Source organism: Plectropomus leopardus, chromosome 8 (assembly GCF_008729295.1).
Source record: "Plectropomus leopardus isolate mb chromosome 8, YSFRI_Pleo_2.0, whole genome shotgun sequence".
Lineage (NCBI taxonomy): Eukaryota > Metazoa > Chordata > Actinopteri > Perciformes > Serranidae > Plectropomus > Plectropomus leopardus.
Genome location: NC_056470.1, coordinates 5,443,276 through 5,461,352, shown reverse-complemented (window position 1 = coordinate 5,461,352; position 18,077 = coordinate 5,443,276). Strand labels below are relative to the sequence as shown.

Below are 18,077 nucleotides of genomic sequence, written 5' to 3'. Positions count from 1 at the left end.
TTAGCTTTGCAGTAGGCCGCAATGCCATGATTCACGGCAATTAGCAGTTTAAATAAAGACATTGAAACTGATTTAGTAAATCTATAACATCTCCAAGTGAATTCTTTACATTACATCCATTATTAAATTATTTAAACTTACCATAGTCTCCTGACGTTGATGTCCCTTTGTTCATACACAAAGGACTTCCAACTATCAACCTACAGTCTTGTGTGCAGGCATAGTAAATTAACCTTTTTTTACTCATTTTAATTGAGCTTAATCCATTTGCTATACTGGTGATGTTATTCCTGGCCAGAGTCACAGTAGCATCTGGAGCTCCTACACCGAATTTATCATCAGCTGCAAGTTGAAAATTGATTATAAATGTGATTTTTTTTTTTTTTTTTTTTTAAATAATTTTTTGTGAGCTGGAAAAGTATTTGTCACTTATTTTTCAATACATTTTCAACAGAATGTTTTGGATTGATGTCAACTTTCTTAAAAAGAAACTTTTTAAAAATGTTGAAAATGTTGAAATGGATACATGCTACTAAAGGCAGTTTAAAATTGGAAATAAGATTATTTTTGAAAATTTAACATTTATAAGAATTGCACTGCACTCTTTTAATGACTTTTTGCAATATAGCACCTTGTAAGCTAAGGTAGGGAACAAAAAAGCTATTGGGAGATTTAAGTAATTGACAATGTGATGTAACCTAGCATAATGAAACATGAATTCTATTATTTTTTGTTTTCTTTTTACTTTTTGTCTTTGCGATGTATATTTTTAAAATGTATTCATTAAATTAAAAGTTATATAATTATTAATTATTTAAAATTCTAAAATTATTTATTGCATTGTTTGCTTTGTCCGTGTATGTATCTGTATGCATTTTTGTAATGATCGTGCATTCAATAAAAAAAAAAGGTAAAAAATAATAATAATTAAAGAAAAATCTGCTTCAAGCCCATTGACTTGTCTGACCCCCAAGCAGCACAATTAATCTCGAGCACACCCATTGGAAATCACAGCTGTTAATCATGATGTCAAATTCCCTTTTTTCATAGCATCATAGCTGAACTACCTGAAATGACAGAAAAAAATATTTGATGAATACTTTGAGTTTTTAGTATGTCCGCAAGTCCCATCTGCTAATGTGGATTGAGCGGGGTTTATGACCGATACTGCAGCCAGCCACCAAGTGGCGATCAAGATGTTTTGGCTTCACTTTGGGGAGCTGCAATGTTGTTGCAATGATCTTTATGTACTATCTATGTGCTTATATTAGTGACTTGGGACTTGTCACTGTTGTTGGTCAAACTTGAACATAAAGACTTGAGACTTGTTTGTGACATGCCAATGTTTGACTTACTCCCACCTCTGGTTTTCAGTTCACGATAAAAGCCACAAAGCTAACCGTCCTTACCCAGTCTTCTGCATCGTCCCACGTGGATCTTCCTGAGCTTGACGCCTTTCTGCATGCCCGTTGCCGTCATGGCGCACTCGCTGGGGTAGGTTTGGCCATCGCTGGCACACAGAGGCTCATTACCCAGGGGGCACGACTCCGGCAGGCCGATGATAAGGGGTCGGCGGGTGAGAGCCTCCACCCTGCACATGGTGTTCAGGCTGTTCTCGCTGTCTTTGCATGGGTCTGTGGAGACACGGCCTCTTTCATGAATATGTACCGCAGCATGGCAGGGGAACAGTATTGTTTGTGAGATAACATTTAAAAATGTGTTTATGTTAATTAGACCCTGGGGGATGGAACAAGAAAGCTTTAATCAAACACAGCTCTGTCCATCTTTTGGTCCTCTGTGGAAAAGCTAACAACAATACCTTGGCAAACCAAAAACATAGATTAAAATACAACAAGAAACGATGTGTCCACGCTTAATTGGCTCAAAACTGGAAACTGTTTAATTCCTTCCAAAGTTCATAGTTCCTGTAAGAGCTTTGTTGCCTGTTTTTAAATTGCAGTAAACAACAATAATGTTGTGTTTTTTCAGGCCAAATTATCATCTCGAGATAGGTTGAATGCATTAACTTTTTGTTTGTTAAAAGACAAGTAGAGGAGAGAAGAGGAAAGGAGAGGAGTGAAGAAGAGAAGACAAGGGGGGCAGAGAAGGAGAGGAGTGAAGGAGAAAGGAGAGGATTGAAGGAGAGAGGAAGAAAAGACAAAGAGAGGAGAGAAGGGTAAAGGAGGAGTGAATGAGAGAAGAAGAGAAGACAAGGAGAGAAGAGAAGAGAAGAGAAAAAGGAGGAGACTTAGAATGGGAAGAGGAGGCATGATCCTCCATCACTGCCGCTCCACAGATATTATCAGTGGCCGAGCAGCTGAGAGCAGCTCAGAGTGGGACCTTGGATGTGAAGGGGAGACAAGGAAATGGATAAAGAGACGGACGGTTTGATTTGCTCCCTGGCACCTCCCTCCTTCCAGGGGAGCGTCGGCCTGGCACACTCGGCCGTATCAGTCCGTGATCATAATGGAATTGGTTTGTGGATGTGTAGGACGGGGCGGGTGTTACTCCTTGAAACAGGAGCCCAAGCTTTATCCTGCCCGCCACGCTTTCAGCATGTGGGAAGACAAAGGATTTATGTAGTGCTGTGACATATCAAATCACTGCCAAGCTACCGGCGAGTCATTCAAAACACACCGAGGATGAAACACCCTATCATCAGGAAAAGGAGTACAGAGGAATAGAAAGAGAATAAGGGGAGATGGTTTCCAAAGACCTCTGGCTGGGATACAAAGAGCAACAATGTGGGGACATAAACAGGGACAGAGTGCTTTGGCTGCAGAGGGCCGGGAGGCGGAGTGACCACGGCCAGCTCTGGCTAGGCCTCAGATTGTTTTCTATCAGCACAATGCAAAGGCTTGCAGAGACTAGCAACCGAGCGAGCAGGGGGTTTATCGTAATGCATGCGGCGTCTCTGCATAACGCAGTGCTTCACCCGCCAGCCACACCATTATCTGAGAGAAAGACCATTACCTCCCATTAACTGAGAAGAACAGCTTCCAGGATCCATGCTTTCCTCTAGCTGAGCAAGGAGGGTAATTACAAAAAGAATGGCCTGTTTGCTGCAAAAACGAGCAGCTTGGATAAATCAACTGCATTTGTTTGGCCAGGGCTGCACTGAAAAATCGGACAAGCTCATTTTAAATCTAAGGACCCAATTGCCCTAAAAAATGTTAAAATTTAGTTATATGTAGGCTATTTAATATTGTGAAGATTGACTTAAAAAGTTTAAAGTTTAATCAAATCAATCTTACTAAGTTTTAGTGACTTCAGTAAACTAAGTTGTCTGTGCTATCTGTATTCTGCTTGCTGCAAAATACACTGTTAAATTTGACAAGCTAAATTTTACTTTAAGAGATGGACTGCCTTGAAAATTTGAGTAAATTTAACTCTTAATCTTAGTTTACGTTTACTTTAAATCTAATTGTAAAAGTGTTTTGTAATATTTTTAACTGTTGCAACTTTAAATTACAAATTTAATTAAATCAATCTTAAAAAGTTTTAGTAACTTTAGTAAACCAAGTTTACTGTGCTCTGTTGGCCGTAAACTACACTGTAAAATTTGACAAGTTGATTTTACTTACATTTGAGTAAATACAACGATTAATCTTAATTTAGGTTACTTTACGTCTAATTGTTAAGTTTACTTAATAATTTGTTATACTTTTACTTAATTTTGTGAAGTTGTTGCAATTTAAAGTTTTCTGACATTTTCAAAGTTTTAGCAACTTCAGTAAATCATAGTCCCATGCTATATATCTGTATTCTGCTGGCTGCAAACTAGTTAATCAAATTTGTATTTTCTTAAACATGTAAAAAAAAAAAAACAAAAAAAAAAAAAACAGAGCTTGCAGATCACCTAAATTCATTATCAGCAAAATCATTTTTGTGATGATCAAGTTAAGTTTTGAAGTTGCAAACACTTAGAAAGAACAAGGTAATTTCATTTGTCATTTTTAAGTTGCAACAGCTTTACAAAATTAAGGAATTGCCACTAAATTGTAAATTTAACATTAAGATATAAAGTAAACATAAATATGTGTCAAATATATGGTTATATTTATTTTTCTTTTCCGAGGCAATCAGTTTCCAAGATTATTTTAAGTAAGATCAACTTGTCAGATTTTATAGTGAAGTCATATATATATAGTCAAATTCTTGACATGTTAAGAAAACAAGAACTCACAGACCTCCTAATTTCATCATTGGCTATATACACTTTGTTACGATCAAGTTAAATCTGATTAACTTGGTTTACTGGATTAAACTTAGAGAGATTAATTCAAATAAACCTGTCTTTTTTAAGTTGCAACAACTTAACAACATTAAGTAAATAGAACTACATTTTAAGTAAGCTCAACAATCAGATATAAAGTAGATATACCTTAAGACTAAAAGTAAAATTTGCTGACATTTTTCAAGGCAATCGGTTTCCTAGAAAAACAAAGTAATTTCACTTGTCACTTTGAAGGTGCAACAACTTCACAAAATTAAGTAAATATAACTAAATTTCAAGTAAACTTAATACTTAGATAAAAAGTGAAGATAAATTAAGATTTGCAGTTATGGTTACTTTTGTTTTTCAGGGTTATCGGTTTCTAAGATTATTTTAAGTAAGATCAACTTGTCAGATTTTACAGTGTAGCGACTTGAAATAGCTAAGGCTTTAGACGAAATGGCTGCAGGAAGATTTAGAGGGCCATCAGGTGCTGACTGGTTCCCTGAGCCTCCGCTCTCTCTAGGGAGGACAGGGCAACTCAGGTCACTTTGGCCGACTCGGGCTGGATTTATACGACCAACCTTCCGCCGGCAGACCTGCACATCCATCTCTCTTTCCCCCGCCACCCTTCTCGGTCTCCTGCAAGCTCCCGCTGCTAAGAGACAGAGCTTGTGTCTGCCTTTCTTTCCCTCCATCTGGCTCAAAACAAACAAAATAAACCTCAAAGTTGAGCGCCTTGGGAGTAAACAACTATCGCCTGATGATAACAAGGATGAGCGCAAAAGCCGGGCCTGACGAAAACGACAGCTCTGAAGACCTACTTAGAGAAAACAACAATTCACACCGCAGGAGTACCTGCGTGAGAGCTATGCAACCTGAATGAAAAATGAGAATTAGCAGAGGCGTGCCGTAAGTAAGTGGGGTTTGTGAAGGAGGAACAACAAAAGCCAGAGGTAGTAAACAGAGCGGAGAGAGGAAAAGAGGAGAAGAAAAAGTAGAGGAGAAACAAAAGCAGTAATTCGAGTCATTTATCAAGCAAAAATGTCAGAAAAATAGGCTGATATCAGCAACTCAAAAGTGACTTTTTTGCCTTTCTCTCGCATATACAGTATCATTGTTAATCTAATAAATTGTCAGACTTATTTAAAGATGGCATCTTGGGCTGTGAGAAACTGCAATGCACACTTCTCATCTTTTTTTTCTGGACACAAATGAATTAATCAATAAAAAGAATCCTAAAGTAAATATGAGGAGGGAGCTCACCGCAGTGCCCCTGGTATTGCACCCGTATGTTCTTCTGGTTTTTGCAGGCGTGCTGATGGAGCTCACACTCGTTGCGGTAGTCCTTTCCGTCGCTGCCGCACACCGTCTTCTCGAGCTTGCCCTCACAGCCCAGAGGGCACATGCATTTAGCAGACAAGCCGTCTGACGACTGGATGCAGGTGCTGCCATAACTGCAGGTCACCTCGGTGCAGGGGTCCTTCAGAGCTGTAGGTCGGGACAGACAAGAAAAGAGGGGTTAGTCAAAGGCAAGCAATAAGTGCCAAAAATTGCAGTTCCTCAAATGGCCACTTGAGGCTGGCTCCAAGAGGGAGTCAGTCCCATTAGACCCCCATAGATTCTAACAAAACAAAAACGTTTAAACTTTACAGCAGAAATAAACATGTGTACAACCTGGTACAAAACAGTTTGGTGTGTTATTAAGGTTTAAAGTTCTGCATAACTTTAAGCTAATATTGGTTTGGTAATGTAACCTTAAAGTAGCTCTAGATTAACAGAGCAGAGGTGCACATGTAACTGTCGCTATTTCAGTGTGTTTTCAGTTTATGAAACTTCGTTGTAACACTTGGTCATCTAATAAAGTCTTGTTCAGCATTTGGTTGTACTAAAAGACCCTCTATGAAATTGGATGTTAAGTTTTTGTCTGAGAATATTTTGTTAAAATGGTTACCATTATCACAGGTATCATAACTGTAAATAAAGTGCAATAATGAGTCCTAAAACCTTTAAAAGAGTCAGCACTTCAGCACTCTAAGACTCTGAGTCAATGGGTTTTTGGTTAGACGCCTTAAATAAGGTCTGTGGTTAACATGGTTACCCCAAGTTTAAGAGACTTTTATATTTTGTTCATTTTTTGACATAAAATATGTCAATTAATACCCCACTCATAAATTTTCAAGCCTTTACGTGTTTTAAAATAGGAGTGTCGCTAACAAGCGGCTACATGAGACTACAGAGCATCATCATGCTGAACGCTGCCTTACAGCTTTGTTATGGTGGTGAGGATGAAGTCATGTGACCATGCTGTAGTTCGTTTTGTAGCCTAACGTAAGCTTTTTATGTGTGGTAACTGCATTTATGATTCAATTTTAAAAGCTGTGTTCATTTATGAAGATTATATTGTTGAAAAAAATGTGTAAGTATCATAAACGCTTGTTTGCCACAGGGGTAATTTTCTGCAATAATTCAAAATCCAATGGAAAAATCCCAACAGCCTTTTATTAAAAGAACCCTCGCAATATAAACTTGCATGTTGGTAAAACTGCCACCCCTGCAGCACTCCTCGCTCGCACTAACCAAGCTAGCAGCTAGCGTTAGGGTTCTGGCTCCAAAAATCCAAGATGGCAATAGCCAAAATGCCAAGCTTGTGGCTTCAAATCAGAAGTCCAAAAACCAATGAGATACATTACAGTGGCTACATTCTTTATCTAAACATTTGCTATTTATCTGCATTTATATGTTCAAAGCATAGCAGTTCTCACACTGTCAACAGCTGTACTCCGGTACACTCGCTGCTACTGTACACTGAGTGCATCATAGATGACAGGCCACCTCATTTAAGTGGCTGCTTATGCACTTTTGGAAGCCAGGCGCAGTTGTTCTGGGTTTGAAGAAGTACTTGACACCCCTGGGTAAAGACAGCACCGCCACAGCTGTCTGCTCGTACAAACAAGTTGCGTTTCATTTCGCAGCACAGCACGAATTGATTCAGGAGCTTTGCATTCACAACACATTCTGTATTGCTATGCTCGAGCATGCTTTAATCGCTATGGCTGAAAAGCGACCCTCGGAATATTTACCTTTCCACAAATGAGACTGAGAGAGAGAGAGAAAGAGGAGGGACAAGAGCGGGGAGAGGTATCCCCCCCCCCCCGAGGACTTTGTTTCCACTCTAATTAAACAGCGCGCCACTTGTTGCTGAGTGACTCATTCCGATGATAGGACAGGGTGCAACTTTTAATTTCGCCCGCGTTCGCCACTGATGGGGGCGCCTTTCTTGGGTTTCATACGCTCGACAAAAGGCGGGCATCAGATTACAATCGCTGTCATCTCACTGCATGATACATATTTATGACTGTCATGGACAAACATGCTCTCCCATGAGAGAGAAGCAGAGCGTCGGCAGCCCTCTCATTTCCTAAGCCTGCCACTTTTAGAATAAATATTTACACATGTCTGATATTATCCCCTCTTTTGTTACAACCAACATGGATTTAATTTAAAGGGGGAGTGCATATATTGAATCATAAATTCTTTCCTTCGCATTTTGTTTCGGTTTGTCTTCCGCCCCTCCAGAAGAAAAGACAACAAAGGCGCCTGTTTCGGGTTTTTCTTTTCTTTTTGAAAATCCGTTACCGTGCTTCAGGATGGAATGGCACTGGCTTGTTAATAAGAGACTGGGATGTCTGCAGAGATATATTATGGATGTGTAAGGAGACAGGAGTGCTACGAGGAGTGCTCCTGATCAAAGGATACCCCCCCACCTCGCCTTCCTCATCTTCATGACACATTTTCTCCTCCCTTTCTTTTTCCGCTCCCTCCTGTCAAGTCCTTTTTGAGGTTCGGTGCGTGAGACTCGTTAACGAACACTTTCTTTTATTCATTTTATATTTGTGCTGTGTTGCAGCCGGAACTGACTCCAGGCCTAATTTATGACACCTCAAAAGTAACTTCAAAATCAAGTACTAGATTACAGCTCCAGCTAAGGGAGAGTGACGGAAAATGGCTTACTGCAGGAATGTTCAACTTGCTTTGCTTGAGGACCACTTATGCAAAATGACAGGATGCCAGGGGCCAGTTGCAGCAGCCCCACTCATGTTTCTAGGCTCTTAAGACACCTCTGGGGATTTCAGAACATTTCTAGGATTTTAGTACATTCCTATGATTTAAGGATGTTTCTTGGATATTAGGAAATTTCTAGGATTTCAGGACGTTTGTAGAATTTACAGACATCTCTCAGATTTTAGGACATTTCTGCGATTTCAGGACATCTCTGGGATTTCAGGACATTTATAGGATTTTAGGACATTGCTAGGGTTTTAGGATGTTTCGAGGATTTCAGGACAGATTTTAGGAAATTCCTTGGATTTTAGGGCATTAGGGGCTTCTGTTAGGGGTTGCGTGAGGAACCCCCACTTGCACTTTTTTGATTACAAAAAAGCTCCATATTGATGCTGTTTTATGAACTCTGTCACCTTATGTATGCTAAAAGGACAAAAACAATTTCCAATGTGAAACCCTATTTTAAAAATTGTGAAATAAAAAAAATGGTTTGGGGTCCACCCAGCACCCTCTCAGGGGCCAGATATGGCCTGTGGGCTGTAAGGTGAGTAACAATGGCTCACTGGAATCATAATCATAAGTCATTGTGAGCCATCGATGGTGGCTTAATGGCAGCCGATGTGGACTAGATAGCAATTGGGACACTTGGCCTCTAATTTCAGTCTAATCATATGAACAATGAGACACTGATAGCCTGTGGAAAACAGCGCTGCAGTAATGACCTTGTTGTATCTGCTAGAGCAGGTAAAAGGTCATGTTCAATCAGAGCAGCAGCAATTACACACAAGCTACACACAACTATAAAATAGTACTTGTTATGTAGTGTACAGTACTAGTGGAAATAACCTTCAGGCATGCTGTTTTGAAGCACCTGCTGTTGGGAATGGGAGGAGGTGTCCTGACAAGAAGCCTTGTCAGAGCGCTTTGTGGTTTCCATAAATTGGTGGTTGTTAAGGTGGGGGCGGCAGCTCAGGAAGAGGAGGAAGATGAGGGAGAAGCCCGGCGGTACTCTTCAACCTGCAGAGAAGAGCCCCTGTTTGCTTTGTGACAGTAAACAGCATCCTCCTCGCACTTTCCTGATCTTATTAAATAATAGCCGGGCTTTCTCTCTCTCCCCTCAGCCTTCTTTTCCTCCGAGCGAAGCTGGCGTGTTGACAGCAATGAGGAGGTGGGGGCGATAGAAAGGAGCGCAAGAGCTAGGTAGAATAGGAAGGGGGAGGTGGGGGGGCTCCTGATTTGAATGCTAACAGGGGCCGATTTGGATACGAAGCGCAGCCTCGATGGGGCGTTAGTGCAGATAAGCCTCCCTTCTCAGACTCAGACAAGCAGGCAAATTGCCTGGGCGAATGTGATCGGTGTAACAAGCCCACATGAAAAAAAAAAAAAAATGCGCTCACCAGAGTAAACTTCAGGGAGTTCGTGCTTATATTTTCTCATTATTATCATGTGAAAGGTGGCAAAAAAAGGAGGGGAAAGCTGAGAGTTGGCTTCGCTAAATTAGAATGATCCTCGCTGCCAATTAGATCAGTCTCCCTCGCTGGAGTAAAAGCTCAGTGAGGTTTGGGCTGCGAGGATAATGAGAAAAAAGATAAGGATACAGATAGACAGAGAGATGAAGATACAAAGTGACACAGAGGCAACGGCATTCTGGCACAAACAGAGATGACATCTCCGGCTCATGATGAGGACAGGAGAGGACGACCCAGAGGAAAGCCGGCGTTCTGGGGCCCAATTAAAAGAATATTCTGTTATATATCTGCATGTATGTTTAAAAAGATATTTATGTTGCATCTTCTAAGACATTTTTTCAAAGCACTTTGGACTCATTCCTGTCAGTTAATCACAGCTAGAGCTGGATTTGATTGGCTCTTTTTTTAACTGAACAATTGCTCCAATTCTTCTAATCATGGCCATGCAGCATTTGAATGGACACACCTCCTGGAATATCTACACTCAGCAGGTTTGCTCCGTTTGAGTCGGACTGCCGGCATTGTCTGCCAGTCGTATTGTGACTGGACTACCTGCGTGCCTAATTGTGTGTGTGCTGTGTCGATTCCTAGATACACAACATCACCTCAACTCTATTTGAACTGCAGATGTAAGGAACTTGTGATGAGAATTCCCAATGAAATCTTTTGAGAATTGTGTTGTTTTTTGTTGCCAATGACTCGAAGTGTCTCTATATTCCCAGTCTGTTTTTCCTGCATGTATAAAAATGAAATATTTATCTTAAAGTGTTGCAAACCTTTCAGTAAAACTACATTTATTCGCATATTAGAGTAAAGAAAATAACATTCAAACTGTGTAGTTTGTGGTCTCTTATTGAGTTTGACTCATGAAAAATGAAAAGTAGAAGCTTCAGCATGCTACTAAGGAGCAGGTGATGTAGAGGGGGTTATGTCTCCCTGAAAAGTGGGGCAGAGGGGTTTTGGAAGATGGGGGATTACAGATGATCCTCTCCCCTCTCATCTCTCCCCCTGGCAGCCAGCAGACAGCCAGGCAGGTGGGGAGCTCTGCTTCTCTCTGATCCACTGTTTTGTGCTGCACTTTATTAATGCTTCATTAGGGACAGGGAGCTGTCAGCGCCACGCTGGCTTTACCTGATGCCCTGCCGCCACGGCACCAGCAGCAGCCCAGATGTGTATGTGTATGTCTGTGTGTGTGTGTGTGTGTGTGTGTGTGTGTGTGTGTGTGTGTGGAGATGGTATGAGTTCAAATATGCCAGTGCACGTCTACAGGCAGCCATAGAGTTCAGATAAGTCAGCAATTGGGTTTGTGATATGTATGCACGCGTATCTGTGCATGCATGCGTGCGTGCGTGTGAGTGTGTGTGTGGTGCTTCCTGTTGTGCTGGTAGTGATAAGGGAGGGAGCAGGGGGTTGGAGCTAATCAAATGCAATGATGCGATGTGGGGGGACTTGGCAGTGTGTGTTCTAATCAAGAAGCCCCCCACCCCCCCCACCCCCCTTTCACCAGCAAGAGAAGACGAAGAAGAGAGAGAGAGAGAAAGATAGAGAGGAAGAGAGAGATTGTGACAGACAGAAGAAAAAAGCTTAAAGGGGACTGAGTAAAAATGTCGTTGAGAAGATACTGCATGAGAGCAGTGCAGGAAAAGAGAAGAAATATGAAGTGAAACATGCAGATATTTACAGTTTTTATGCCAAGCTGGGCTTAACATGTCCTGATTCTGGTTTCATACATAAAAAGCTGCATAAATCAGTATTTTTATATGAACACTTTGTCAAATTACTGTGTGTAATGTGAACAAGGTTTGCTCATACCGGAAAAATACATTCCTCTCAGCTCTATGTAGTGTTTAAGCATCGTTTAGCTATTTTGGTTCAACCACCTGTAATATTACTATATGGTTCAGCCATACCGCTCTCTTGAAACCTTATTTCCAGCAAAAGTGGCACACAAAGCTAGTAACTAGCTGATGAAGTGGGATATTTGGCAAATTGATTACTGGACTTTGCACGCTAATCAGAAACACTATGGCAAATGCTAATATTGCTTTGCATCTGATGGATGTATAAACAGTTAGGGATGTCACAAATAGAAAATTCATAGAACTGAGCTTTTTGGTTTTGAATATCAATCAGATCAGCATCAAACTGAATCATAGATTTGGAGTACATTTGGAGCAAAAAGTCATAAGATTTCAGAACAACTTTACAAGGCCAAAGTATTTCAAACAAGCCCCAAAATGTCCAGAAAAACTTATAGTGCAGCTTTGACGTACAAGCATGACATTTGTATTGATGTTTCAATTTCACTGTCTCGAAAAAAAGGACAAAAGAAGCATTTTCCCAAAATGCTGAACTACTCCCTTAAAGGATACTTTGCCAACACAGCCCATTTTTCTGTTCGTTAACATTAACAATAGGGCTGAAATAATTCCATGAGAAACTTGAAAAACTTATTTACTAAGAATAATTGATGCAACTTAATTGGATTAAGATTTGTTAAATATATAAAGAGCACTGTGTTTCACACGGATGGTTGTCACAACACACTCTTGCTGCAGTCAAGTGATGTAAGGAAGATGCCTCAAAAATGTACATCCAAGTTAATAACATGCAAGAGAAATGCACAACTTCAGCCTCCCTCCAGACTGCCAGCACTTGCACTTAACCGCTCAATCAACCGCCAAAAAATTTGCCGGGTCACACATGACTTGGGGACTCCCAATGGCAGATGAGCAGGGAGCTCTGGGCAACGCGGAGGGGTGCCAGACACTGTTCATTTGCCACACTGCCCACACTGCGGTGACACAGAGTTTCTCTTTAAAAAACATAAATTAATATGGTGAATGGTCAGGTGGTTCTCTCTCTCTCTTTCTCTCTCTCTCTCTCACAAACACAAGCACACACACACACACACACACACATGCACACAGGTATGAAAACTCACTCCCCCTCACAGTGAAGTATGAAATACTTGAAGAAGCAAAACACCAGCTGGTGTCAGCAGCAGTTATTGTATGTAATTTCAGCAATAAAATGTTGATTTTTCGAACAGGAAACCTGTTCGTTGTTCATTTCAGAGTAATGTTCTTATTTTTTTTTATGTACATTTACTCGCTCCGCAATGAAGCAAAAGTATTAATCAATTAATCAACAGATTAACCAGTAGAATACTCAATTACAAAAGTGAACTATAGCTGATGACATACTTAACATTTATTCAATGCTGATCCAACAAAGCTAGAACAGGAAAGCTTTAAAACGTTTTTTTTTTTTAACGTCCACGCTGTGTCAAAAATCATTCACTATTTAGCCACCGAATGCACTTTTTCCTATGAAATATTGTTTTCTTGTGTGTGTCCGAATTCTGTGTGAAAGTGTTACTGCATGCAGTAAGCAGCGCCCTCACAAATTCCAACAATGTCAAGAAAAATAATTGTGTCCATAGCACCACTTTGGCATTTAGACAATGATGCATTCCAAAGTAAATTAACAAATAAAGATAATAAGGAAAAAGATCTGATTGGCAAGCAATGCTGGGTGTTTGAAACGCAGTGAGACCCCAACAAGGAGCACTGAAATTGAAAAAAATAAAATAAATATGAGGGTTGGGGAGGGTTTAACAAAGACGGGGACAAGCATGCAAGGAAAGGCTTAAAGTTGAGAGGTGCTATGGAGAGAAGTGTGTAGAAGTGAGATAAGGGAAAGGGTCAGAGTGGGAGCAAGAAAAAGGCAGTAAGGAATGGTCAGAAAATAAACAAGATTAACAGACTAGATCAATACACACCACGATCCAAGAACTAAATATGGATGAGAATGTGCAGCCAGACATCTAAACCAAGTGATGAGGAGCAGGAGGCAGGGACTGAGGGAAGGCCAGAGGATTAACAGTCCTACACACCTCTCCAACATGCATGCACAGACACACAGACACACAGACACACACACACACTCTTCACTTTCTCTACTGTGAGGCCAATGGCTGGAAGATGATTCTCTGTGTTTGATGTAGTTCTTCAAAGAGCTCCATTGAACTGCAGCTGTTGCTCTCTTTTACACGCTTTGCTGTTTTACCCTTGAGAGTGGAAAATGAACCACGAAAAGCCCTCATCATACTCCAGCACGCCGGTGGTCACACACACAGCAAAGTATGGGGGCTTACTGTTTGCCAGGACAGATTTTAACCCAAATGTCTGAGGTGTGGGGGATGCAAAACAGTGGTTTGAAGGACCCAAATAACAGGGACTTTAACTCTTTGTCACCTGAGTATATTGGCTTGATTTTATGTAAAAACATGGGAGGAAGGCAATGAACAACTTAACAAAAAATGGCCCAAAATTATAATATAAGAATAAGTAAAAAGTTCCAAGAAAATTACATGTAATTAAGAGAAAATACGAAAAGCAAAAGAAACAAGAAAATGACATATATATAAATATAAAAAGAGAAAAAAAGTGTGTGTGTGTGTGTGTGTGTGTGTGTGTGTGTATGTATGTGTGTGTGTGTGTTTGTGTATATATATATATATATATATATATATATATATATATATGTATATACACGTCTGTGTGTGCGTCTGTCCAGTGTGTACCCCTGAATGAATGAATGAATGAATGAATAATTCTAAATATGTAATTACAAGAATTATGAATATAGTATTCTGGAGTGTGTTCCCTTTTTATAATATCTAATAATCTCCAGTTTTTTGTGTTAACTTTTATAAAAAAAAAAATTGTTTTTGGCAATCTTTGGGACATTTCATGCAAAGTTACTCATTGCCTTTTTCCCATGTTTGCAAAAAAAAAGGTTCCATAACAAAACTGGTGTCAATCCAGGTTCTAAAGGGTTAATTGGGGCACTAGAAAACATAAATGATTAAGGAAAAAATACAAACAACAGACAGTGAAAAAAATGTGGCATTGCTGTAAGGTCTTATGATTCCAAAATAGCCAGTTTTTGAACCTTAGCTGTCATTTTGCAGTGGCAGATATCTCATGCTTGAAAGGTGCAGTAAAGCACAGGTGGGGTGCTGAAATGCCTACACAGGGCCCATTTATTCTGCTGAGTGACAGCGAGAAGGCAGGATGGGATTACATCGTCTGGATGTGGCATTTATGACAAACACAGACAGAGATGCACAGGTCTTCACAGGACAGTGCAAAATTTCACCCAAAAAACCCTACTTAAATTCTCCAGTTAAACACCAGGAAATATTAATCATGCATTAAGAGACACAACTCCTAGGAGCAGGCATTGTATCAAAATAAGAGTATCATAACCATCTTATTTTATGCATTAAATTCTGAACAATCTAAACATAATTCTAATTTGTTTAAAGGCAAATTCTCACTCATGTAGTCCGCATTAAAAGACGCCCGAGAGACTGCTTCACCGAGCATAAACATGCCATTAGAAGATTTGATAATTAGTGAATTTTACAAAGCTAACTGCAGATGGAGGACATCGAACACATCAAACCTTTGGTTGAGGGGGTGAGACAGAAAACAGAAACTTCACCAAAAGGAAGCTTTTTGAACTCATCCACTGGAAATGTTAAAGTACATTGGCCTCAATGTGGATATAAACTTCATATTTTCTGTAATTTTTTTTCTTTTCTCTGTAAAGGCTTTTTCTCACAGCCTACGTTAAAATCAATGTGTTCTCCTTCACTGGGTATCAAACTCAGCAGCCTGGTCAGTGGCCCTTGTCTTCCATTTCCAATGCACAAGGCACCCTACAGCATCTGTATGGGACGCATTATGCAGAATTTCAATACTTTGCACTCAAAGGATCAAAAGTTGAACTTGAATCAATCAACAACACGACTAAATACCCATATGTATGGCTTTTCAACTGAAAAAAATGGTAGTCTGGGGGTTTAGTTACTCTTATAATGATATATATATATATATATATATATATATATATATATATATATATATATATATATATATATATATATCATTATAATTTAGGAGGGCCTGAATTGCCATAGACTGAAAAGAACATTTTCAGAATGATCTTACTCTAAGTTTGGCAATCTGAACAATCTGAAAATCATTCTCATACAAGAAAAACACACTTCTCAAAGGGAGATTCTTGCCCCTCTGTAGGTAGATCAGCTACACCTGGTGAAATTAACTATTGACTGATGCAAGATTGGAGAGATTTGTGTTGTTTTTTAACTCCAATGGTGACCACCCCTGTAAACCCCCCAAAAAAACTTACTTACAGTTGACTTTATTTCAGACCTGTAATCCCTTTCACTGAGCTAAAAGAGACGAAACATGAGAAGAAAAGACACACGCTGATGGACAGTGTCTTTAACATTGGGCCTCCCTGTCACCTTAATGGCCTATGGGAAAAAGTCAGTGTTATGTATTGGAAAACTGTCAGTGCTTATACCAAGAGGTGTGTCTCTTGGATTAAGGCTCAGGCCTTTTGAAAGCAAAAAGAGCTTAGTGCCAAAAGAAGTCAGGGAGTGCAGTCGGGGATGCTATTAACTGCTCGTTTGTTTACCTCTTGAAGGCCAGGATCACAGATAATCAATAATGCATTTATGTAGCTTTAAATTGTTGAGTCCTACACCGGGCACCCCTGGTTCACACTGCAGTGAGATGAAACTCGTTAGCAGATACTGCAATACAACAAACATTTATACCTCAGCTATGGTTCACTGATGAAACGCTTTCATCACTAAAACTTCATTGAGAGCAACAAACAGGAGAAATTACTTCAGTGTGAATAATAGTTTAAAAGCTGAATGAATGAGCAAAACCACCTCTGTGCACACAGCCCGACAGCAAAACGAGATCAGAAAGATGTCAGAAACCAATAACGCTCCGTCAGAGAGCAATGCATTCAGAATGTCATCCCGACCCTAGCAAGAGGTACGCCGACTCATTTGGACTAAGTGGCGCATATGCCACAAGTTTCCTTTCATTAGCTCCTGATTAACGGGAGCCGGTGGTGGTGGGGAGCCAAAATCAGCACTGATGTGCAGCGAAGCGTTGGCTAATCATACTTGGCCTTTGCCATCAACATGCGCTAATGAGCGATGGCCGCTGGGCGCAATATGCTGCTCAGAGCTGCTAAAAAGTCAGTTACAGTAGATGTTTGACAGCACAGGCACATCTGTGTGAACACATACAGTGTCAACACAGACTCCACATGAGTAGTGCAGCAGTGCAACAGTGTAACTGAGTACATTTACTCAAGTGCTATACTTGCAAGTGCAAATTTGAGGTATTTGTAAGTTACTCGAGTATTCTTTTTTCATGCCACTTTATAGTTTTACTTTTACAGTGAAATTTTGTACTTTTACTTCACTACATTTATCTGAAATCTTTTGTGACTTTAGAAATTCAGATTTTCATATAAAAACCTTGCAAGAGTTTATGAAATTTTTGTAGTATTAAATGACCAAACAGTTAATACAAGCAGAGCTGAAATGAGATGTTTAGGTAACCAATGAGCTGATTGTCAGAACATTAATTGGCAGCTATTTTGATAATCATTTAATAATTATAATAATAATTTTATACATTTTTGGGGGTGTTTTTATTTAAATGGTTTTTTTTTTTTAATATTTTCTTTTTTGGTGTTTTTTTAATATTTCTAAAATTTTTAGAATATTTTTGTCTATTTTTTAAAAAATCATTTTGAGTATTTTGAATGTTTTTTTCTAATAATGTTTGGGGTGTTTTAATTTAATTTTTAAACTAATTTTGAGTGGTGTTTTATGGATGTTTTTTCCCCTTTTTTAATTTTTTTTTTGGGGTGTCTTCTATTTTTCTGTTAAATAATTTTAAGGTTTGGGGGTATTTTTTAACGTAATTTCTCTGCAATGAGTAATTTTCCTTTTGTGACTTTAAGAACCTTCTCTTGATTATACTTACTTTTACTAAAGATAAAATTTTAAATCAGGACTTGCAGCAGAGTATTTTCACAGTGTGGTATTAGCACTTCTACTTAAGGAACTGAATACCTCTACAATACCACTACACTGGACTAATGAGTAAGATTTGTCTCTGTGGCCAATGAGGTTTCTGAATAAAATTAAACAACATCAGCAACAGCTATGAAAACCTCATCAACACACAAAAACAAAAAATTATCTCTTATTAGCAAATGCAGAAATACCACAGTAATGAGTGCTTGGCACCAAAGATTGAGAGTTAATTGGCAAAAAAATAACAACAATCCAGTGGATTGGAATTTAAAACTTCTATAAAAAAAAGTCCAACATGCTGTTCATCAACTTTTCTTTCTCTTGCACAGACATTTGCAATCAGATAAACCCCTCAAATCTGCGTGCCCATTTCAGCCTT

General features: G+C 39.4%; 1 protein-coding gene across 1 annotated transcript in view; it reads right to left on the bottom strand.

Annotated features, from left to right (window-relative positions):
• The window catches only part of agrn (agrin), a 353,511-nt gene that overhangs the window by 116,883 nt on the left and 218,551 nt on the right, over window positions 1–18,077 (bottom strand). The window contains 2 exon segments of the mRNA XM_042491203.1: window positions 1,410–1,634; window positions 5,483–5,707. Of these exon segments, the coding sequence (XP_042347137.1) occupies window positions 1,410–1,634; window positions 5,483–5,707 (450 nt within the window).